Genomic DNA, 23,928 nt, shown 5'->3' on the forward strand with positions numbered 1-23,928 from the left:
CTTTTTTGCTGTAATAGAGGTCATAAACTACAAAGTTTTGTGGTACTTTGGGCTGGGAAAGCAGAGCAAGCCAGGTGTGGGCCATGAAGGATGGAGAGCTAGGATCTGGGTTCGAGCTGTAGTTCTCGGTTCTGCCCTCCACTAGATGTGTCACCTTGGGAAAGACACCACTGCCCAGAGCCACAGTTTCCATAATTGTAAAATGTGGGTTGTAAACAGTACCTACTGGGCAGGGTACTGTGGATGCAGAGGCCATGGCAGCATTCAGCACAGTGCCTGGCCCCAGGTAAGGATGTAGGAAACAACACATCCAGTAAGTTTAACACTTTCCAAAAAGAAACCCTGGGCAGGCATGACCCCTGGGTTCCCTGCTGCTGGGGACCGGCAATTCACATTTCCCGGAACCTGGCCGTGAGGCAGCCCCGGGGCCAGCAGGTGGGAAGGCCTGGGTCCTCAGGACCAGACGGCCTGCACTTTGAGAGCCCAGCCCCACCCCTCTGGGTCCCTGGACCTCTCTACACAGCTGGGGTGAGGTCACCTGCGCTACCTAATGCTGGGTGATAGGGGAAAGGCAGGAAAGAATCGTAATTCCTTATTAGACTTGTAGTACCCTTCCAGCAGTTTAGTCGCTAGGTCGTGTCCGACTCTGCGACCCCATGGATAGTAGCCTGCCAGGCTCCTTTGTCCATGGGATTTCCCAGGCAAGAATACTGGAGTGGGTTCCCATTTCTTTCTCCAGGGAATCTTGCCCACCTAAGGGATGGAATCGCCTCTCCTGCATTGGCAGGCCGGGTTCTTTACCGCTGAGGCACCAGGAAAGCCCGTCAGGAGTACTGACTCCCAGACAGACCAAGGTGGGCTGAAGAGCAGGGCTGCTTTCCTGCCTGTTAATCGTCGGGTCATTCCCTTGACCGGAAGACGCCGTGTCCCGCTGCAGAGCAGGCTCGGAGGGGCCCCACGGGCCGGAGTGTGGGGGGGCACCGCCGGGCCGGGGATGGGCCTCCGCCTCACACCGATCGAAATGCCGATACGTTCGCACTGTGTCGTTTAACAGATGTAGCCATGTGTCTTGTGGCGCAAAGGAACCTGGACTCCCCAGCCGGGAGTCACAGACTTAAAAGACTGACAGCCCTCCGGGATGTCGCACATTCTCAGAGCGCCGATCTCGGCTCGCCCAGTGCGCACGCGCGCCGTCCTCGCCCAATGCGCAGGCGCGCTGCACCCTCCCCGGCAGGCGCCCCTGGCGCGGCGAGTTGAGCGTCGAGCGGGCCAGTGGGCAACAAAGAGTGCCGAGCGGCCTCACCCCCTACCAACGGTCGGCCTAGCCGCTCACCCCCGCCCCAGGCAGGTCTGAGGCGCAGGGAGCGGCTCTGCGGGGACCTGAGGAAACAGCAGTACGTTTGTGGCGCCGGGGGCCAGAGCCCAGGCGGGCCTCCCGGGCAGGTGAAACCCTCGGGAGAGAAGCGGAGTGCCGGGCAGAGGAGCGGGGCTCCCAGGGGGGACAGGGTCCCCGGAGAGAAGGGAGTGCCCTGGGCAGACGTAGCAGCAGGAGGGAAGCTTGTCGCCCTGAGGACAGAAGGGGCCGCCGCAGGCCCGAGGCGGCGTTGCTGTCAGAACGCGGGGGAGGGTGGTCCCCACGGCACCTGCGGCCTCCAGAGAAAAGTGGACCCGAGGGATGGGGGGAGCCTCGGGAAAGAAACGGGGTGCCCGGTGTAGACGCGCCCTCGAGGTGAGAAAGGCGGCGCGGCGGGAGGGCGGCCCTTGGCGCAGACGGGGAGGCTCTGAGTCTCGGGGAGTGGGGGCGGACGGAGGTCACCGGCTGTCAGCCGGCCACACTGCCCAGGCGGGCAGGGGCCCCGGGTCCTACGCTGTCACTGACCAGAAGGGCTCCGCAGATGGTGCTGGAGTGAGGGGCTTTTTAGCCCTGAGGTGGCCACCTCACCGCGTGTGACTGCTTGTGAAAGAGGGTCCTGATGTCACAGCCTCCTCCTAGCCTTCAAGGGAGCCACCGGTGTTCTTGGTGATAGCTTTTCCTCTGCTTTCCCAGGGCATCCTCCTCCCCCGGCCGGCTTTTCTGCAAGATGTTGGGGTTCTTGCAGCAGCCTGTGATGGTGACCGCTGAGGTGAACTTGAATATGGTAGCTCTGACCGCGGTGGGATTGCTGAGCCGGCTATGGCAGCTTGCCTATCCAAGGGCCGTGGTGTAAGTCAAGCAACTCGATTCTGGGGGCCTCCAGAAGGAACTAATTTTTTTCAGTGCATTGATGGCCAAAAGTGCCTTTTTGAGCCCCATAAAATGGGAGAGCCAACTTCTGGGCTTCCTTGGTGATGGATGGCAGTTAGAGGAGAGACCAGCTTGTCCCAAGGACAGCCCTTGCAGAGTCCACCTGTTCAGTCTTGCCCCGTAGGTCAGGAGTAGGTGCAGTATCCATGGTGGGTGACCTTTGACAGTCTGGAGAGTGGAGGGCAGAAGACTGAGGAATTTGGAAGCAAGTCCTCACTGATGGTAGAGTGCGTTCTTTGTCATAATGAGAAATGATTGTTGTTATTATTAAAGGGCTGTTAATGATGTGATTAATATATGTGTTTCTTTCACTTAACTTTTTATTATGGAAAACATCAAACATATACAAAAGTACAGAGAATGATGTTAGTCACCCAGTTGCAACAGTTACCAGCTCATAGCCAACTCCCTACCTGCAGTGGATTTTTTTGAAGCACATCATAGACACTATATTTCATTCATTAAACAATTTAGTATCTTTAAAAGATCAGGATTCTTGAAAATCACAGGGTCACAGTAGCATCATCATGCCTAAGAAACTGACAGTAATTCCTCTGTGTCAGCAAATGTCCCTGATTGTCTGAAAGAGGTTTGCTGCAGTTGGCGCCTCTCCCTTTTACACCTGCGACTGTTTTGTTGGGTCACCAGCTCTTATTCTCTCGGTTGCAGACGTGCAGGTGGACAGCCAGATCAGCTTTGTGTCCAGGAGGCCTTTGGTAGACTGGCTCGTGGTATACCCTAACCTACGTGCAGGGAGAGAAGTAGATGCTGTGTCAGGAAAGCCTCCTGAAGGCCCAACTTCCAGGGGGTGTTTTCCCTCCTATCCTCGTGGGTATGTGGTGCTGCACACGTGTCTTAATATTCAGGGACGCCATGCAGTTGGGGCAAAAGATCCAACCTTGACTGGTCACTCTCCAAAGTCATTTGGAAGCAGAGGTGTACATTGATCCTCATGCCTTTTGTGTACCGCTCAGATCTCCAGCTGAACATAACGTGGGTTTGCTTTGCAGTTTTGATGAAGTGTATTACGGGCAGTACATCTCTTTTTATATGAAGCGGATCTTCTTTTTGGATGGCAGTGGACCACCGTTTGGCCACATGCTTTTGGCCTTGGGAGGTAGGACTCCTTAGTAATAGAAGTGGCTCTTTAACATTTAAACATGGAAGTTCATGAAGGCAGAAGCGGTGTCTTATTTTATTTATTTATCTATTTGGGGCTGCCCTGGGTCTTCGTTGCTTTGCACCAGCTTTCTCTAATTGTGCCGAGTCGGGGCTAGTCTTCACTGTGGCACACGGGCTTCTCACTGCAGAGGCTGCTTGTTGCAGAGCACAGGTTCTACAACACCTACAGGTGCGCAGGCTTCAGTAGCTGCCACACGTAGACACATGGGCCTAGCTGCTTCGTGGGTCTTATTCTTTTCTTTATCATTGTTCCCTGTTGCCTGCCGCAGTTTGGTGCTTCAGAAGTATTTACTGAACAGGATAGTTACTGATTCATCTTTTGTTTTAGGTTATTTAGGAGGATTCGATGGTAACTTTCTGTGGAACAGAATTGGAGCAGGTAAAATATCATTGTCATCTCCCTTATTAATGTGCACGTATTAGAATTGAGAGGAAGTAGCTATTCTAGAGATTAAAAACTACGGTTTATTCATCTGAATCCAGGGTGTGATAGTTTGGGTACAAGTGAAAGACTTTCAAAAAGTCCAGTAAATTCCTTAATGCTTACTTGTAGTAAGTGTGTTATCCTTGGTCTTTGGTACACAAAGCACAGTGTACGTGGCACCTGTACGTGCCACTGTCTGTGGCGGGTACCTTTTGTACATATACGTGTGTTGCCACAGTGTTTTTGGAAACAGATTGGGTAAATCTGTAAATAAGCGTTAACTCATTTCAGAGTCCTCAGCATCATCCCGTACTTACTGAGAACCGGCCCTTGACCACATGAAGCCGTGGCCCACACACTCGGTCCCTGACGAGACCCAGCCTTGCAGACTCGCGCTGTGGTCCGTGGGCATGTGCGCCATGTGAGGAGATGTGGTGGTGTAGGGAGGTGGGTGTGTGCCCCATGCGCTCAGCCCCTCTGTGCTCACTCTTCCAGAATACAGCAGCAATGTGCCCGTGTGGTCCCTGCGCCTGCTGCCGGCCCTTTCGGGGGCCCTGTCGGTGCCCATGGCCTATGAGATCGTGTGGGAGCTCGGCTTCTCTCACTGTGCTGCCACGGGGGCTGCTCTGCTGCTGTTGATTGGTGAGGCCCAGGCATCTGCCTGCTCCGGAGGGGCCAGGTCAGCCCCTGCGCTGACCTCTGTCTGCGTCTCTGTGGCCCAGGAGGGCTCGGGGTTTAGTGGATGTGCCCCCTCCCATGTCTGCTACTCGCAGGACAGAAGGAAGCATGTCCAGGGTGTCCAGATGAGACTCTGAGAGTCACCTGACTCCCAGGCTGGGGGTTGTGCATAGGTCTGTGTGTTCAGACTGTGATGTTCTGGAGGGGCAGCCAATGTGTAGCAGGGCTGCCCAAATGATGCTCCTCTGTGCGCGCCCCCCACCCCTGGACCATCGCCCCTGGCAACCCAGTCTGTCCTTGAATGAGAACCTCCCCCGCGCCCTACTCCCCTTGACCAGTGGAGACAGATTCAGGAATGAGTGGGTATTCCTCAGAGGGGACTCTCTCAGCCCAGGTCTGTGAACAAATGAAGTTAAGTTAGATGAAAATAAACCAGAATTCATGTCTGTTGAGTGACAACCCTAACTGGGTCCCGTGCCCACAGAGTGTTAGAATGTCCAGGCACCCTGCAGAGTTGGTGTTTCTCTACAGAAGAGGAAAACGAAGGTTCAGGAAGGGCCATTAACTTCCAGCCAGGTCGAGCCCCCACTTTCCACCTCCAGACTCTGGGATGTTTGGCAAGGACCCTTTTTTGTGGACATTCACCCTTGCTCCCTGACACCTGATGCCCGTGTCCTTTTCCCAACAGAGAACGCTCTCATCACTCAGTCAAGGTTAATGCTTTTGGAATCAGTGCTGATATTTTTCAATCTGTTGGCCGTGCTGTCTTACCTGAAGTTCTGCAACTCCCAGAAACACAGGTATGGAGAATGAGACATAGGAGTCCAGGGGCTTGTCCACCTGAGCAGGTCTGATGCCCTTCCACGGGGGACAGCTGCTCCGGGCATCTCCACTGGCTCTTGGCTCCTGACTTCATAAATAATTCTCATCTCTCTATAAACTAAATGGAAACATCTTCTGACCCAAAGGAGAAGTTGTATCAGGAGGACTGCTCTTCGGGGACATGAGAAATCTTTTCCTTGTACCTGGAGCTCAGCGTAGCCAGCTGAGATCTCTGAGGCCGTGCCTTCTCTGGCCTTTGGGGGAAACGTTCTGAGGCCTCAGCTCTGCTTCTGTGCTTTGCTCCAGGCCCTTCTCCCCGAGATGGTGGTTTTGGTTGGTGCTGACAGGCGTGGCCTGCTCCTGTGCAGTTGGGTGAGTCTGGTGCACTGGGTCTGGGGCGGCAGCCACGGCCTCCACGTGTGTCTCGTCTTGACTTCATCCTGTGTCTTTAGCATCAAGTACGTGGGTGTGTTCACATACTTGCTGGTGCTCGGGGTTGCTGCCGTCCACGCCTGGCACGTGATAGGAGACCAGACGCTGTCAAACGTAGGTGCTGATGCCAAGGGGTGGGGCGGGGCTGGCCTGGGGGCAGGGCTGGGGGGGCAAGGCTGGGAGGTCAGGGGCGGGGTGGGGCTGGTAGGGATCAAGGGTGTAGGTCTGGGGTCAGAGTGAGGCTGATCCTGGGGGAGCAGGAGGTGGGGCTGGGCTGGGGGTAGAGCTGAGGGCAGGGCAGAGATATGGTGAGGTCGGGGGTGAGGCAGGGCTAGCTGTCGAGGGGCGGGGAGCAGGACGAGAACCCTGAAAGGAGGACTGGGCCCGCCTTCCCCCGGGTGGGGCGATGTCCCCTCCATCCTCTGGCAGGTCCGTGTGCTCTGCCACCTGCTCGCCCGAGCGGCGGCCCTGGTGGTGCTCCCGGTCCTGGTGTACCTGCTGTTCTTCTACATCCACCTGCTGCTGCTCTGCCGCTCCGGGCCCCACGACCAGATCATGTCCAGTGCCTTCCAGGCCAGCCTGGAGGTAAAAGTGCCGTCCTAGAAAGAAGACCACACTAGACTCGGGGTTTTCTTAATGTAAACCACCCCAGGCGAACATCAGAGGGAAAACCAAATGGGGGAAGTGAGGCATGTCTTCACTCTCTCTATACTAATTCTGAATGTGCCAGTGGCATGGGAGGGGATGAGGGGTCCGCCCTCTGCAGTGTGACCTGCGGGTAGGTGCCAGGCTGCACAGGACAGACATATCTCTGGTGTTCATGCAACTCTCTTTGCAAAAATAAAAATAGGCTCCAGATGAGGCGTCGGGAATGTAGAGCCTGAAGTCGGTGGACCTGCTCTTAAGGGCTGGCTCTGCTGACGGCAAATTCTCTGAGTGTTCGGGCAGATTTCTTAAATCACCATGTCTTGAGTTAGTCAGATGTAATTGCTGTTATCACAGGCTACGAGTACGAAGTAAATGAGGATGAGTGGGGGGAGCTCCCTGGAGGTCCAGTGGTTAGGACTCTGCACTTTCACTGCCAAGACCTGGGTTCAATCCCTGGTTGGGGAACTAAGATCCCATGTGCCACATGGCATGGCCCCCCAAAAAATAAGGACAAGCAGGGGAGGGGGAGGTGAGCGCCTCCCCAGGGGCTGCCTCTAGTCATTGGGAATGTGTAACGTGCCAGGATTATGTCACACTTGACCATAGCTGATGGTGTGACTGTGGCCCGGATGTGGGGAGGGGCTGTCAAAGGGGCTGGCTTGGGAGTCACGTGTGTGCTCTCTCTCTCTCTCTCCCTCACTGGCCACCCCTGTGCTCCTGCCTCAGGGGGGGCTGGCAAGGGTCACACAAGGTCAGCCTCTGGAGGTGGCCTTCGGTTCCCAGGTCACCCTGAAGAATGTCTTTGGCCAACCCGTGCCCTGCTGGCTTCACTCTCACCAGAGCACCTACCCTATGATGTAAGTAAGGAAAGTCATGTTTTCAATCCAGAGATTATAACATGTTTTGGGGCTTTTTTCCCCCACATTTTTGCTGTTACCAATTTTCACTTCATGTGAAGGAGCTTGTGAGAATGAAAGAAATGGAGCTCTCAGACCCTGGTGTCACTGAGTCTCATTATATACCATCGCTGGAGGGACCAGCCCCTCTGGGATGGAAACATACCTGACGCCTCACTGGGTGGCGTCTGTAGCGACCTTGGGGGAGGTCGTGGGCCCCTGGCACCCCACCCACAGTTGCACCCTCTTCTTGCAGATATGAGAACGGCCGTGGCAGCTCCCACCAGCAGCAGGTGACCTGCTACCCCTTCAAGGATGTCAACAACTGGTGGATTGTCAAGGACCCCGGGAGGTGAGTACAGGTCGGGGGACAGCCTGGCCTCAGTCCCTGGCCTCCTCGTAGCTTCAGGACCAGGTCTGTGCCAAGAAGCCTGCGGTCAGGGACATAGCAGCGTTCCTAGCAGGTACAGTACAGTTCAGTTCAGTAGCTCAGTCGTGTCTGACTCTTCGCAACCCCATGGATTGCAACATGCCAAGCCTTCCTGTCCATCACCAACTCCTGGAGTTTATTCAAATTTATGTCCATTGAGTCGGTTATACCATCCAACCATCTCATCCTCTGTCGTCCCCTTCTCCACCCGCCCTTAATCTTTCCCAGCATCAGGGTCTTTTGACATGAGTCAGCTCTTTGCATCACGTGGCCAAAGTATTGGAGTTTCAGCTTCAACATCAGTCCTTCCAATGAATACCCAGGACTGATTTCCTTTAGGAAGGACCGGTGGATCTCCCTGCAGGCCAAGGGACTCTCAAGAGTCTTCTCCAACACCACAGTTCAAAAGCATCTTTTTGGCACTTAGCTTTATGGTCCAACTCTCACATCCATACATGACTACAGGAAAATCACATCCATACATGACTACAGGAAAAACCATAGCCTTCACTAGACGGACCTTTGTTGGCAAAGTAATGTCTCTGCTTTTTAATATGCTGTCTAGGTTGGTCATAACTTTTCTTCCAAGGAGTAAGCATCTTTTAATTTCATGGCTGTAGTCACCACCTGCAGTGATTTGGGAGCCCAAAAAAGAAAAATCTGCCACTGTTTTCACTGTTTCCCCATCTATTTGCCATGAAGTAATGGGACTGGATGCCATGATCTTAGTTTTCTGAATGTTGAGCTTTAAGCCAACTTTTTCACTCTTCTCTTTCACTTTCATCAAGAGGCTCTTTAGTTTTTTGCTTTCTGCCATTAAGGGTGGTGTCATCTGCATATCTGAGGTTATTGATCGTTCTCCTGGGAATCTTGATTCCAGCTTGTGCTTCATCCAGCCCAGCCTTTCTCATGATGTGCTCTGCATATAAGTTAAATAAGCAGGGTGACAGTATACAGCCTTGACGTACTCCTTTTCCTATTTGGAACCAGTCTGTTGTTCCATGTCCAGTTCTAACTGTTGCTTCCTGACCTGCATATAGGTTTCTCAAGAGGCAGGTCAGGTGGTCTGGTATTCATTCCCATATCATTCAGAATTTTCCACAGTTTGTTGTGATCCACGCAGTCAAAGGCTTTGGCATAGTCAATAACGCAGAAGTAGATGTTTTTCTGGAACTCTTGCTTTTTCTTTGATCCAATGGATGTTGGCAATTTGATCTCTGGTTCCTCTGCCTTTTCTAAAACCAGCTTGAACATCTGGAAGTTCACGGTTCACATATTGTTGAAGCCTGGCTTGGAGAATTTTGAGCATTACTTTACTAGCGTGTGAGATGAGTGCAATTGTGTGGTAGTTTGAGCATTCTTTGGCATTGCCTTTCTTTGGGATTGGAATGAAAACTGACCTTTTCCAGTCCTGTGGCCACTGCTGAGTTTTCCAAACTTGCTGGCATATTGAGTGCAGCACTTTCACAGCAGCATCTTTCAGGATTTGAAATGGCTCAACTGAAATTCCATCACCTCCACTAGCTTTGTTCGTAGTGATGCTTCCTAAGGCCCACTTGACTTCACATTCCAAGATATCTGACTCTAGGTGAGTGATCACACCGTCATGATTATCTGGGTTATGAAGATCTTTTTTGTACAGTTCTTCTGTGTATTCTTGCCACCTCTTCTTAATATCTTCTGCTTCTGTTAGGTCCCTACCATTTCTGTCCTTTGTTGAGCCCATCTTTGCATGAAACGTTCCCTTGGTATCTCTTCTTGAAGAGCTCTCTAGTCTTTCCCATTCTGTTGTTTCCCTCTATTTGCACTGATCACTGAGGAAGGCTTTCTATCTCTCCTTGCTGTCCTTTGGAACTCTGCATTCAGATGGGTATATCTTTCCTTTTCTCCTTTGCTTTTCGCTTCTCTTCTTTTCACAGCTATTTGTAAGCCCTCCTCAGACAGCCATTTTGCTTTTTTGCATTTCTTTTTCTTGGGGATGGTCTTGATCCCTGTCTCCTGTATAATGTCACAAACCTCTGTCCATAGTTCATCAGGCACTCTATCTATCAGATCTAGTCCCTTAAATCTATTTTTCACTTCCACTGTATAATCGTAAGGGATTTGATTTAGGTCATACCTGAATGATCTAGTGGTTTTCCCCACTTTCTTCAGTTTAAGTCTGAATTTGGCAATAAGGAGTTCATGATCTGATCCATCCCATGTAGGGCCACCCAAGATGGATGGGTCATGGTGGAGAGTTCTGACAAAATGTGGTCCACTGGAGAAGGGAATGGCAAAACAACCTTGCCTTGAGAACCCCATGAACAGTATGAAAAGGCAAAAAGATAGGACATTAAAAGATGAACTCCCCAGGTGTGTAGGTGCCCAATATGCTACTGGAGATCAGTGGAGAAATAACTCCAGAAAGAAAGAAGAGACGGAGCCAAAGCCAAAGCAACAGCTAGTTGTGGTTGTAACTGGTGATAGAGGCAAGGTCCGATGCTGTAAAGAGCAATATTGCGTAGGAACCGGGAGTGTTAGCTCCATGAATCAAGGCAAATTGGAAGTGGTCAAATGGGAGATGGCAAGAGTGAACGTCAACATTTTAGGAATCAGCGAATTAAAATGGACTGTAATGGGTGAATTTAACTCAGATGACCATTATATCTACTACTGTGGGCAGGAATCCCCTAGAGGAAATGGAGTAGCCATCATAGTCAACAAAAGAGTCCAAAATGTGGTACAAATAAAAGAGTCTGAAATGCAGTATTTGGATGCAGTCTCAAAAATGACAGAATGATCTTTGTTCGTTTCCAAGGCAAACCATTCAATATCACGGTAATCCAAGTCTATGCCCCAACCAGTAATCCTGAAGAAGCTGAAGTTGAACAGTTCTATGAAGACCTACAAGATCTTCTAGAACTAACACCCAAAAAAGATGTCCTTTTCATTTTAGGGGACTGGAATGCAAAAGCCAAGAAACACCTGGAGTAATGGGCAAATTTGGCCTTGGAGTACAGAATGAAGCAGGGCGAAGGCTAGTAGTTTTGCCAAGAGAATGCACTGGTCACACCCTCTTCCAACAACACAAGAGAAGACTTCACATGGACATCACCAGATGGCCAACACCGAAATAAGATTGATTATATTCTTTGCAGCCAAAGATGGAGAAGCTCTAAACAATCAGCAAAAACAAGACCTGGAGCTGACTGTGGCTCTCAGATCATGAGCTTCTTATTGACAAATTCAGATTTAAATTGAAGTACAGCACAGCTGCGGTCAATGTGATGATGATGAAGGGGGCCACACCAGGAAGCGTGGAAAGTGACCTGAAGTTTCAGAAAAGAGTTAAATGTGTATGTTCACCTCGTACGAGGAACACGCTGATGGGGTGGCTGTGAGACTCCACAGAGCCTGAGCGAGGACCCCACGAATCCGCCCGTGCTCTCTTCCAGGCACCAACTGGTGGTGAACAACCCCCCGAGGCCCGTGCGGCACGGCGACGTTGTGCAACTGGTGCACGGCATGACCACCCGCCTCCTCAACACGTGAGTCCCTGCCGCTGCTCAGGGTGGGCGTGCCCGCATCACCGCCTTGGGTCCCGCTCTGCAGTAGGTGTCGAGGGCGGGGAGGGGAGACCTCAGTGATGGCACGTGGGCTGGGAAGGAGAGTCCCACCCAGAGTGAAGTGTGGGGCGCCCTGGCAGATGGGGGCACCTGCTGAAAGGAGAAGCGAATTCAAGAAGGCCATGAGCTGGGGGACAGAGCCAGGAACCCTACCTGGCCTGATCCCTGGGCCACCTCTGCTGTCCTTCTACCCAGCCTCTCGGGTCATCCACGTGGCCTCAGGGACCCCGCCCTCCCCTCCTTGGACATCTGGGCTCTCCATGCCACGTCTGCCTTGTCCTCTCCCCCTTCTGCCATCCCTGGGTCGGGAAATCCACGGGGCTCCAGTCCTTTCTGCCCTCACTCCCAGTCCCGGTGAGAATCGCCTGCCCTCTGCACACGGCAGGCACCGCTCCCTCTGAAAACTCACACTTGACCAACCTCACGTCTCTGCCAAGAGCTTCCAGGGATACCCAGCGTGACCGTCACACTCAGAATAACTCCCCACTCTCTCCTGCCTGCCAGCCCCCCCGGGACCTGGCCCACTGACTCCCTGGTAGACTTCATGCCAGTCACCGTAGCCCCCCACTGCCCCCAAAATGACCCCGTGCAGCCTCCCTGGGGCCTTTGCTTACTCTGTCTGCCTGGAATGTTTTTCAGCTCAGACCCTACTGCCATCCCCACCATGGCCCACTCTTTCACTTTTTTAAAGAATAATTCTTTTCATTTATATTTTGGCTGCACCGGGTCTTCACTGTTGCCTGCAGCCTACTCTCTAGTCATGGTGCTTGGGCTTCTCATTTCAGCGGCTTCTCTTGTTTCGGAGCACCGGCTCTAGAGCTCAGGCTTCTGCAGTGGTGCTGCGTGGGCTCTGTAGTTGCAGTCCCCGGGCTCTAGAGCATGGGCTCAGTTGCCCTGCAGCATGTGGGATCTTCCTGGAGCAGGGATAGAGCCCGTGTCTCCTGCATTGGCACGCAGACTCTTTACCACTGAGCCAGCAGGAAAGCCCCCACGCAGTCACTTTATTCAGGGGTCAGCTGAAATGTCCCTGCACCAAAAGCATTTCTTGTGCACTGTGCCCGCCGGGGTCAGTGTTTTTTGTGGCACTCACAGGGCCTGCAGTCATATCTGACTTCTCCAGGGTCATGAGGGCCTCTTCCTTACTGCTTACTGCGGGTCCTCCCCCCATGTGGTCCCGCACAAAGTCCGATCAGGCATGGTTTCCCCGAAAGTAAACACGGGGAACTGACGTCCCTGGGCACTTGTTTTGCCACAGAATTCTTGGTGCCCCAGCCATTTCCGTGACCTGGCGTCAGGGAGCCCCCAGTGGCCAGCCAGGCTGTGCTCCCAGCTTGGTTTATCCTCTGCGAAGGGGATGGTGAGCCCGTGGTTTAGATGGACATCTCCCTACTTCCCCATCATGTGCGTCCCTGGAGGTGTGGTCACTGCAGGGCCTCTGCACTCTGTGAGGGATTTAGTGCCCTGGGGAATGGCAGCCGAGGTGCTTGAAGGTTGAGCTGGCTTTGTTTCCTGAAAAAAAGTGGTTTTTTTCCTCCTTAAAGAACAGCGAGTGCCTTTCAGGAGAGCTTGGGGCGCCCCCAGCAGCGCTATTTGGTTTTCCAGGCATGATGTCGCAGCCCCCCTGAGCCCCCACGCGCAGGAGGTTTCCTGCTACATTGACTACAACATCTCCATGCCCCCCCAGAACCTCTGGCGGCTGGTGAGTCCCCGGCGACCTCGAGCACAGGCATCACAGCCCTTTCTGAACCGCGTTCTGGAAAAAGTGCCCCCCTGTTCTACAGAAAGGGGGAGCCAGGGGATTTTCCTGTGTCCAGGAAGGAGCTGCGGGCTGGTGGGTGGGGACGGGGACCCCACCCCCCAGCACCTCGCACAGACCTCTGGAATAAAGGCGATGGCACTGTCTGGGATCAGCCGTGTCAGCTTCCCTTGGGGGACTGTCCCCTAGTATCAGACCAAGCCAGCCTCACTGTGGTGACTGGTCTTCATCTTTACATTTAACGAAACCTGAAAGAGAGTCAACTAATGGCCTAGATCTACTTTTACAGGACATCGTGAACAGGGAGTCGGACACGGATGTCTGGAAGACCATCTTGTCAGAGGTCCGCTTTGTACACGTGAACACCTCGGCCATCCTCAAGGTCAGTGACACCGCCTCCCGGTCCTGCCCAGAGGGACAGACTGAAGGGGGGCCATGGGGGGTTGCGGGGTCTCTGTAACTGCTCAGAACTGAAACCTGGCGTGAAGCTCCCTGAAGGAGAGCCACTGCCCTTGTGGGTGACCTGGGGTGGGGTCCCCCCAGCTGGGCGGGCCTGGGCCCTCCATTAACGATCCCCCCACCGTCTTGTTTTGCCAGCTGAGTGGAGTGCCCCTCCCGGACTGGGGCTTTCGGCAGCTGGAAGTGGTCGGGGAGAAGCTGTTTCGGGGCTACCACGAGAGCACTGTGTGGAACGTGGAGGAGCACCGCTACGGCAGGAGTGAGCGCGCCCGGCTCCTGGGGGTGGGGCAGCCTGCGGGCTCCAGGCCCCATTGTGGAGCCTCCCCCTTCCCACCCCACTCCCTCCTGGATGGGCGAGGGGGCAGTGCCACCGGAAGGCAGGGCAAAGAGAGCTTTTGACTGGAAAGATGGCCAGGCGGGTGGGGGACCATGGACCATGTCCTGCGGGTTCTTTGGAAAGCAGTGGCAGCTGCCGTGGGCGGCTCCCTGACCGGGTTCTGCTCGCGTCCCCTGGTCCCTGTGTGCCTGCCAGGCCAGGAGCAGAAGGAGAGGGAGCTGGAGCTGCACTCCCCCACCCAGGTGGACATCGGCAGGAACCTCAGCTTCATGGCCAGATTCTCCGAGCTTCAGGTGACAGGCGGGCGGACGAGTGGCTGACCTTGCCTTTTGCCGGGAGGGCCACGTGGTCTGTCCAGTGTCAGCCTTCTAACTGGGACCTGCCTCGGCAGGGAGGGCCATTGCCCTCTGTCCTCTGTCCATGTCATGCCCAGCACCATCAACCCCCAGCCTCCCGGCCTTCCCGCTGTGTGGCTTTGCCGGCAGTAACTGTCAGGAGCCAAGGAGACATGCAGCAGTGTGGCACTGCTCCCAGGTCAGGTCGATACGGCATAGCTCCAGGGAAGTCAGAACCGGGCACTCAGCATCCCCAGCGTCAAGGCGCCCTTAGCGCCCCATCCCATCCCTTAATTCACAAACTGGAACCCAGGAGAGGCGCCTCCTGGGCTGCCTCTGCAGGTGACCTGAGTGAACTTGAGGTTGGCCGCCCCCGTGAAAGGGGCAGCGGTTTACTCCGCCCCCTGGCAGATCCCTTGGGTGTGAAGGGCGTCTGGCTGTCCAGTGACTCCCAGTGGCCTCTGTTGTCTGCAGTGGCGGATGCTGACGGTGAGAAGTGACGATTCGGAACACAAGTACAGCTCCACGCCGCTGGACTGGGTCATGCTGGACACCAACATCGCTTACTGGCTGCACCCCAGGACCAGTGTAAGCACGGCGTCTGCGGGCAGTCAGCCCATGCCTGAGAGGCCTGTGGTGTTAAGAGCAGCCACTGCGTCCGCCCAAGCCCTGGCCTTCCCTGCCGTCCTGACAAAAGCCAAGGGCTTCTTGTTCTCCAAGGGCTCTGGCAGCACGGGGCCCTAGCTCCTCTGAGGTGCTGAGGGGTCAGGTCCCTGCGTGTCTGCAGGGAGGGACACCCGGCTTTGCTGCTGCCATGGCAGCGCATGGTTCCCCTTGCCCAGCCGATGTGGTTTTTAAAACCATCCCACTTGATTCCCCTTCTGGCATCTGGTGTCCAGGCCGGTCAGTGCTCTGCTTCCCTGTCCAGCTAGTCTTCACCTGGTGGGGCAAACGTAGCACGTGGTCTGTGCCCGGTAATGACTTAAGCTAGGGGGGTGCGGCCCCCTTTCCCCCCACGGACGTGGGGGGCCGTGGCTTGCTGAGAAATGGGCACTGAGGACCTTCTGCATCAGCACCCCCGTCCCCCTCCTTGTGAGCCGCTCTGCTGTCCAGAAACAACCCCATCCACTCCCGGCTCTGATTCTACTTACAGAGCCGAGCACCTTCACACGTCCGTCCTAGCTGCCAGGGCCGAGGGTGGGTGGCGCCCATGCCTGCCCCAGGCCACACCAACTGGCCTCTCCCTCCCACAGGCGCAGATCCACCTGCTTGGGAACGTCGTGATCTGGGCCTCCGCCAGCCTTGCCACCCTGGTGTACGCCCTGCTGTTCATCTGGTACCTGCTCAGACGCAGAAGGAGAGTCTGCGACCTCCCTGAAGGTCTGTGCCGCGGCCCATGCACCTCTCACACCCCATCCCTCTGGTTTGGGCTGGAGCTCCGTGTGCTTCGGGCCACATCAGCAAGCACAGCCTTGGGCCACTTCTGTGTTTCTGCCCCGAGGGCACTTCTGTCTTTTCCTCAGAGACAGGATGCTATTCTCCAGTCCCCATGTCACCTTCAAGGCTTCTCCAGGGCCATGCAGGTGTCGGGCCTGAATTGTTCCCTGACCCCAGCACCCCTGGAAGTGGCTGATGGAACAGAGCTGCCAGGAGGCACTTGGGGGCTGGTTTGCAAGAACAGAACCCCCCTTAAAACCGTTCTGATACAGGAAAGGAGCCAACGCCGGGGGTGGGCCCCGAAGGCCGCCAGGGGCGGGGAGGTGCCCTCTCTGGGCTCTGCTGAGCTGGTCATTCCACTAGTCCCAGCTCCTGGGTGGGTGCACGGTGCAGGCCCGCCCCTGCCCACTGAGGAGTGAGACTGAAGACCCGCTGGGAATCAGGAGTCAGCTGGGCCTGGCCCAGTGCTTGAGCATCTCAGGACTGGGACGGCAGGGGCAGCAGAAAGTCTGGGAGGTTCTTAGGACACAGTCTGCTCTTCCTTCAGAGACGGTGGAGGCACTGGGATGGGAGACAGAAAGCAGGGGCCGCGAGTTCATGGGCTCGCTTGTGGATGATGAGGCGAGCCTGCCTGGCAGCAGGGAGCCTCCCGGCTCAAGATGGCCTTCCCTGCAGACCGCTGGCTGCGCTGGGTGCTGGCCGGGGCTCTGTGCGCCGGGGGCTGGGCTGTGAACTACCTGCCTTTCTTCCTGATGGAGAAGACGCTCTTCCTCTACCACTACCTGCCGGCGCTCACCTTCCAGATCCTGCTGCTGCCCGTGGTCCTGGAGCACATCAGCGACCACCTGTGCAGGTACAGGGCCTTGGCAGCCACGCGCCCGGGTCGGGGGGGCAGGGTCCTGGGGGAGTCATGAATGGTGATTCCAGCGTGGTGTGGACGGGGTTAGCCAGAAGAAGCACTAGCAAGGCTCCTGGGGTTCCGAGCACAAAGCTAAAGCTGGTGGGAGGTGAAGCCAGGGGATACGTGCGGAAGGACCTTTGGCCTGGAGGAACAAAGAAGGGGAGGTGAGGGGCGGCCCAGCAGATACACCAGGGGGCCTGTAAACCAGAGCAGGTCCTGGAGGCTGGTCCTGGGGCAGCTCAGGAGGGCGGTTGTGTGCTCCTGCTGCTGAGACGGAGCAGGAGCTGGGGAGTTCAGGAAGCAGAGAAGTGAGGAGGAGTGCTGAGTGGGTCCGGCAGGACTTGACGAGGGCTGACACTCCGGCCGGGGCGCCGAGGGGACCTTTCAGTGGAAAGGGTCAGCCCCCGCACCGTGCTCTGCTCCGGGCTGGCAGGTCCCAGCTCCAAAGGAGCCTCTTCACGGCCCTGGTCGTCGCATGGTTCACCTCTGCCTGTCACGTGTCGAACATGCTGCGCCCGCTGACCTATGGGGACAGGTCGCTGTCACCCAGTGAGCTCAAGGCCCTTCGCTGGAAAGACAGCTGGGATATCCTGATCCGGAAATACTAGTGGGACACAGACTCACCGACGAGCGGCAGGGCTGGGTCGGGACAAGGTCTTGGATGGGCGTGTTTCCAGCAGGCAGGCAGAGCGGCTCTGAGCTTGGTGGAGACATGGGCTTGGCTGGGATTCTGCTCTGGTCTTGTTGAAGAAATGGCCCTCCGACAGGCACCTCGTTTTCAGCAAAGTCTGTTTTCCCTGATCATAAAGAACATCTCCTCACTGGCGCCTTCTAAGAGCCCCGTGCACTCACTGAGTGTGGAGCTGCTGGGTGGGACTCATGACAGCCGAGAAAGGGCAGGGAGGGGCTGGTTCTAGTCGACCCAGACAAGGGCCGGTCTTGCTCAGAGGCCGGTGGTGGGCTCAACCCAGGCCCCTGCTCCTGCTGACCTAGGAAGGCCCCGGGGACTCCCCCTCATGGTTCAGTGGGCCGTGAGACCTTGAACGCCAGCCCAAGGGGGCTCGGGGAGGCCGGCCGTGACTCCTCTTGCTGGCCCCAACCCCCACCCAGAGCCTGCCGAGAGGTGAGCAGTAGCCTGTCATCCAGCACATTTTCTGGTCCTGATTCTGCCTTTTTTTGTGTAATTAAAAAGGGGACAAACTGGCATTCACATTTGGTGTTATTTATTGATTCTCTCCAAAAAGAACAGTAAACTTGACAAAACCGTCAGTCATCGGAAACCAGCCCTTGAGCTCAGCCAAGCTCGCCCGACGTCCCTGTGTAACTAGTTAGTACTCGAAAGCTGGCCGCAAAGGGGAGGGACCACTTTTACAGTAACAGCTGCCACGTGGAAGGGGGACAAACCAGGACAAGACCACTAGTGTCTGGGAGGCAAGGTCACTGGGCAAGCGCAGGGGGCTGGCCGCTTTGGGCCACACCATCTCCTCACGCTTCCGGTCTACACACGCCTTGGCCATGGGCGACACCAGGAAAGGCCTGTCCAGATGGCAGCCTGGGCTCCAGGGGGCCGAGCGGGACACTGTGCTCACAGGAAAGCAGGCAGGGCTGGGCCGGGGGATCCTGGCTATGTGTCTGGTGCTAGTTAAGGAAAAGCTTGCTCCCCAGGGCTCCCTCCTGGCTCTGCCTTTGGAGCATAGGCCAGAAGGAAGGACACCTCTCCGTGGCTCCTTGCGTACCAGATCAGTGTGTACCAGGATCACGACCCACTGGTGGGTCGTGAAGCTGGGTTACTAGGTCACAGCGAGGATGGTGTTCGGAAGCCAGAGTAAACAGAAAACACGTGGTTGTATATAACAAGTAAAATGGAAGAGGGTCATCTTCAAACTTGGGTTCCAGTTACACGTGAGTGAACCAGGTCACAGTCTCTCTCGCCGGGGGTTCACCGTCAAAATCACGGTGACCAGGCTGTTCTCCCAAACACGGGCCTCGTGTACCGCACGTTGTGTGGCCTTTCTCAGCAGCGAAGAGCGCTTCCAGCCCCCGTGACTTGAGGAAGCGGGAGAGGAGGTCAGGGCCGCCGGCAGAGAACCTGTCATACCGTCTGGATGACTTGTCCTGGTCTCCCGAGTTAGCCGGGACCCCGACAGCGCCCCGTCAATGGCCGCATGTTTCGGGGCAGGCAGGCCTCTGGGGGCCCGTCGGGTGCCGAGCAGCCCGCTCCTCAGTGTGGCCTGCTGCTGGACTCCAGGTGCGAGCGCTTGCCCGAGGCCAGTACCGCAGGGTGCTCCCCCGGCTCTGGGAATGTCCTCTTGTGGCTGCGCCCGTTGGCCCCCGCGCGGTGCCACTTGCAGATGTCGCCGTTGAGGATGTCCTGGATGTGCTGCACGATGAGGTTGATGGCCACTGTGGGGACACACGGGCGGGGACACACGGGCGGGGTCAGCTGCCGCCCGCCCAGCCACCACCCGCCGTTACCCACGAGGCACACGCTTCCCTCCACGAGGCATCCACCTGCCACCGAGCCTTAGCAGGCAGACCAGTGCCCGCTGGGGCTGGGCATGGTAAAACCGACCTGGTGTGGTGGCGCGGGTTTCTGTCAACTAACCCTGGGTGTAATACTTCTTGCCAACAATGGACTCTCTGTCAAGCAGTCCTCCATGTATTTTTTTTCCTCACCACCTTTACTGAAACTTAACTAACATCGTACGCTGTGTAACCTTAAGGTGTAAGACATGTTGCGTGTTCTAAGTGTGTTGTGAACCTCTGCCACACGTGTACATGGATGGGCCTCATCCCCCGGGGCGTCTCAGTAACCTGGACGGGCCGGGCCAGGCCTGCCGTGTGGCCCTGGGGGTGGGGGTGGCACAGGCCTGCTCCTTACCCATGTTGTCAACCCCTCGAGGGATGATCACGTCTGCATACTTCTTTGTCTACAAGGCAAGAAAAGGAGGGTCTTGTGAGATGCTTTCAGCGTGCCTGGGCCTAGATGTGGGGCACACGCGCAGGCTGCCATGAAGGGTAAGGAGGCGGGGGCAGGGGCTCAGGTGAGAGGCTGCGAGCCCAGAAGTGAGGGAAGCTGAGCCGAAGCAGCGGGAAGGGATGGCTCGCGTCTGCCGGCTTCTTGGAGATGCTCCTCTGTGAGCACCACGGTCGGGCCGGTGCTCTGCGCTGACCGCCTGGCGCTCCCGGCCGGCTGAGGTGGGGCGCCCTCCCAGTGCACACGGTGCGGAGCCCTGCGAGAAGGGAAGTCGCAGGAGCTGCTCCCCTTCCTGCCTCGCCCCTCCTCTGCTCCCTCACGGAGTAGCCCACTCCTGTCGGGCACTATGGTGCTGCTGAGGAGGGACCCCCAAGTGCTGCTGGGGGGCGCAGGGGGCACCTCCGAATGAGCTGAGTGCCGCCGGTGTGTAGGCCTGGGCCAAGGAGGCCTGTCCCAAGAGATGAGCCGCGGGGGCCGGGGGAACAGGGACACACTGGGTCCTGGGGCAGCCGCATCTGCAGGCAGAGGAGACCCAGGGCTGAACTCCCATGGGGCTGGGCCACTCTGCTGGGCTGTGGAGGCAGGCGGGAGCGACCAGCTGAGGGCCGAGAAAGGTCCTAGTGACGGGGACACAGGTGGCTTGGTCACCTCGCCGAGGCACCCCGTGAAGGGGACGGGTGGGGAGGGACTGGCCGAGCACACTTCTGCCTCCATCTGGGGGCACCCGGTCACACCTGGCGTCCAGAGCTTCACGGTAAACCACCTACTTTTCAAAAGTATCTTTCTGGGGATAAGAGACTGAGAAACAGTCAATTTCCTAATCATTTTCTAGAAACTCCAAGACCATGAGTGTAAAATAAAATGTTTTCATGAACTAGCAAAGAGAGAACTCCTTTGTCCCATTTATCTAAAGCAGGAATCCTGCTTCTAATTCCTCTGGGTGTGCCTCACTTTACCCTTTAGGAAACAATACCGTGAAATTTCCCTTTGAATCTCTCCACCATCCTATCCAGTGAGAGAGGTGAGATGGAGGAAAAGACAGATGGCCGCACAAGTGAACTCCTCCTCTACATGCCAGCTGGACCTTCCTCCACCCCCGAGAAACACACGGTGTGGGGGAAGTTTTTAAGCACCTACTGTGTGCCAGACAGCACTTTGGCAGCCAAGAGACAGAGATCCCTGCCCCCATGGAGGCCCCCCCTGCTCCTGTTCAGAAGGGCTGGGGGGAAGGAGAGGCACAGTGTGGGCAGTAGACGAGCAGTGCCCTGGACAGATGCAGACAAGAGCCCGGGAGGAGGTGACGCCGGTGCACCGGGTGAAGCCTGGCACGGGGAGGAGGGGTGCGAAGGACAAAGGACCCATTCCCAGCTGAGAACCGCTCCCTGGGACCATGGGCACGAGAGGCTAACTTCTCCATGTATACAGCAGACCGCGTCCGTCCACGACTCGGCTCTCACAGAACGGGCACCAGGGGGCCTTCTGACAAGGGGGGAAAGGAGGTCCCTGGGCAAGCGGAAGGCGGTACCGGCAGGCAGAACTCCTCGAAGGCTGGCTTGACGAAGGTGGTGTACTGCGTCAGGATCTGCTCCAGGTCCCGGCCCCGCTGCACATCCCGGAGAACTGCGGCGACAGGAGAGAGCAGGGGCCTGCAGATGCGGGGGGGCCTAGGGCCGGGCTGGCCAGGGGCAGAGGGGCCCACGTCCACCTTACCTCTCCGAGACAGCCTGACGTCGGAGTCAGTGTCCACGAAGAGGCGCAGGTGGAACATGTCCCGTATCTCCTGGCTGTAGAAGACCAGGATGCCCTCGAACAGGACCACGTCTGCGGGGTAGACCACCGTGGTCTCCGCTAGCCTGCGGGGTAGGCCAGGGGAGAAGCCTGCCGTCAGCATCAGACCCTGGGCACGGATGAGGGAGGCTGTCCCGGGAACCAGTGGGGCACAACCCCAGGGTGGGAGGGGTGTCCTCACCAGCCCCCCGCACACAGCCCCCTTCTCCCAGAACCACCCGCTTACCTTGAGTGTGTCACAAAATCATAGGTGGGGACCTCGACCGTTTTGCCCTCCACGATGTTTTTCAGAGTCCTGTGCATCAAATCGTTATCAAAAGCATCTGCGGGGGTGGAACAGAAGGCAGGGCAAGTCCTTATGCTGAGAACTCGCTCTGCCCTGGGGTCTGCTGGGTGCGGGTGCTGCCAACGACCCTAAGGAACATCTGGCCCGGAGGAGCCCCCACGACTTCCATCTGCAGGGCCCTCTGCAAACCACAGGCTGGACCTGTCCTCACTGCCCCAGGGCAGTGCCACTGCCTGGGCTGCTGTCCCACCCACAAGTCTGAACACACGGATCTCCTGATCAGCCAGTTCTGGGAGGTAGGTGAGCTAGGCATCTTGCTTCTAGTTCTGAGAAATAACACAGACTAATGCTTCTGGGACCTTCTTCCCATGTGTGCCCTGGGAAGGAATAAAGACGGGAGCCAGCCACTGGGCAGAATCGTCTACTAGCAGCAGGGAGGGGCAGCATGGCTATCCCCCTCACCCACCCCCTCTCCACCTGTTCCCCTGGCCCCTGACCAGACCAGGAAAGGGAGCTTCAAGGCCTCTGGTTCTCGTTCACCCACTGCTGGCCTCTCGAGGACTCTGCCCCAGTGGAAACAGTCTGCATAGCAGGCCCCTGATAGCATGAAGGCATTTAGGTTTCTCCATGACCACAACTGTGGCAGAGCAGTGGGCCTGAAGACCCTTCTGAGCTGCAGACTCCCTGACCGGCTCCAACCGATGGAGCCTGGAGCTCCTGCAAGGCCCAGAGCACATAGGAGAGACCCCGGGCTTAACCCCCAATCCGCTCTACAGAGGTTTAGCCACGGACCACCTGGGGCCACTTCCCCATCCACGGCCAACTCTGGACCCAGTCTCAACGGTCTGCCCTTCTCCCCCACTCCCTCCCAACCTTCAGAGCCTCTACCTGGGTGGTCGAAGTTGTACTGTCCCTTCAAGGCCTTGGCCTTCTGCTCCGCGGTCAGGACCTTATAGAACCTGTCTTGGCTCAAGATGACCAGCTTGCGCTGCCGGTGATCCACTTCATTCTGTCCCAGCAGCTCCATGATCTTCTCGCACACAGTGGACTGGGAAACACACAAACAGGAGCCCCGCCTGGAGACGCCCACCCCGGCGCATCAGCTCCCGAGCGGCCGCGAGGTCAGCGGCTGCGCCTGGCGGGGAGGGCGCTGGGGTGCACCAGTAGGGGCAACGCGGACCCGGAGGCCACGAGCGGCCAGGCCAGCCGGGAGCTTGCGGGGGTGCCCCGGGGTCCAGCGACCCGCTCCCCGCCTGGCCCGCCGCGGCCCCAGCCCCTCCGCCCCCGGCCCTGTCCACGCCCGGGAGGTGGGTGGGGAGCACCTCGCAGCAGCTAGAGGCGGGGGTCTCCCTCTGAACTGAGGCCCGACAGGCCGCGCAGAGTCCCGGGGCGCCCAGGGTAACTCGCAGGCCCCGCCGCGCAGCCCAGCCCCTTACCTTGCCGCTCGCGGTGCCGCCGCTCACGCCGATCAAGAAGGGCCGCTGGTGAGGGCGGTCCGCCTCGGGCCCGGCGCCCTCGCAGTCGCCGCCTCCAGCCGAAGCCATCTCCGGCGTCGCTCGACCGCATCTGACTCCCGGCTCCCGCCGCCGCCGCCGCCGCGCAAAGGTCGGAGACGCCCCCCACCCGGAGCTCCACTTCCGGGAGACACGCGGCGCGGCAGGAGGTGGGGCGGCGGGCGCGCGGGGCACGGCGGGAGTTGTAGTCCCGGTTGGTGGCTGAGGGCGCCGCGCATACGTGGGCCTGGCCGGGCCTTCCCTCTGGGCCTGGAAGGCCGCCGAGGCAGCCGGACCCATTGCCGCGACGCCGGGTTGTTTTTTATTATTTGCTGCAAAAGCCAAAAGCCAGTCGGTTTCGCAACTGGCTGCAGTAGTCTCCAAATGTCGGGCGGCCTCCGAAAAGGTTCCTTCTGCCCGCACCTCCGCGCTGTCTGGGGTTAGGGTGGGAGGCGTCAGAATGATCCTTCAGGGCCGCAAAGTCGGGGGGGGGTGCTTGGGCATAGTGAGGGGTCGGACTCCTGAGCCCCGTGACCCGAGTTGGAAACTAGAACCGGTTCTGCAGCCTTGTGTGCGGTCACCCAAGAGCACGCTGTCACCTCCACACTGGGCCCCTGTGGTCAGCCCTTGCCTCCACCGCGTGGGTCCAGTCCTCTTGCCTGGGCACAGGCTTAGCCCTGCCCCTGTTGGCCTTCCATGCCAGCCGAGCCTCCACGTTATCCCTCCTTCCTCGAGTTTCTTAACACAACCCTAAG

At 57.2% G+C, this 23,928-nt stretch overlaps 2 protein-coding genes across 10 annotated transcripts; one reads left to right on the plus strand and one right to left on the minus strand.

The window, feature by feature from the left end:
• The first annotated feature begins 1,210 nt into the window (after positions 1–1,210).
• Positions 1,211–17,839, plus strand: POMT1 (protein O-mannosyltransferase 1). 7 transcript variants are annotated; one of them, XM_019971037.2, is made up of 20 exons: positions 1,211–1,443; positions 2,048–2,203; positions 3,295–3,401; positions 3,795–3,845; positions 4,386–4,532; positions 5,257–5,368; positions 5,697–5,762; positions 5,843–5,936; positions 6,252–6,407; positions 7,197–7,327; positions 7,623–7,718; positions 11,234–11,326; positions 13,007–13,103; positions 13,450–13,542; positions 13,758–13,878; positions 14,152–14,249; positions 14,766–14,879; positions 15,545–15,671; positions 16,404–16,581; positions 17,063–17,839. In XM_019971037.2, the coding sequence occupies exons 2-20, from the start codon at positions 2,082–2,084 to the stop codon at positions 17,235–17,237; spliced, it is 2,178 nt and encodes a 725-aa protein (XP_019826596.2). In that variant the 5' UTR covers positions 1,211–1,443; positions 2,048–2,081; the 3' UTR covers positions 17,238–17,839. The 7 variants fall into 7 exon arrangements, with proteins under 7 accessions (XP_019826596.2, XP_019826595.2, XP_019826597.2 ...); XM_019971036.2 differs by having other exon boundaries at positions 1,211–1,394; XM_019971038.2 differs by lacking the exon at positions 1,211–1,443 and adding an exon at positions 2,954–3,116 and having other exon boundaries at positions 2,063–2,203.
• Positions 17,836–23,318, minus strand: UCK1 (uridine-cytidine kinase 1). Of its 3 annotated transcripts, none has more exons than XM_019971039.2 (7): positions 23,117–23,316; positions 22,569–22,728; positions 21,621–21,717; positions 21,317–21,459; positions 21,132–21,226; positions 19,511–19,559; positions 17,836–19,032 (listed from the first exon to the last, which is right to left on the minus strand). In XM_019971039.2, the coding sequence occupies exons 1-7, from the start codon at positions 23,222–23,224 to the stop codon at positions 18,851–18,853; spliced, it is 834 nt and encodes a 277-aa protein (XP_019826598.1). In that variant the 5' UTR covers positions 23,225–23,316; the 3' UTR covers positions 17,836–18,850. The 3 variants fall into 3 exon arrangements, 2 of the variants coding, with proteins under 2 accessions (XP_019826598.1, XP_019826600.1); XM_019971041.2 differs by having other exon boundaries at positions 22,569–22,756; positions 23,117–23,268; XR_011569471.1 differs by having other exon boundaries at positions 18,955–19,032; positions 21,016–21,226; positions 23,117–23,318.
• Positions 23,319–23,928: the final 610 nt, after the last annotated feature.

The sequence above is a fragment of the Bos indicus genome, chromosome 11, assembly GCF_029378745.1.
Source record: "Bos indicus isolate NIAB-ARS_2022 breed Sahiwal x Tharparkar chromosome 11, NIAB-ARS_B.indTharparkar_mat_pri_1.0, whole genome shotgun sequence".
In the NCBI taxonomy this organism is placed as follows: domain Eukaryota; kingdom Metazoa; phylum Chordata; class Mammalia; order Artiodactyla; family Bovidae; genus Bos; species Bos indicus.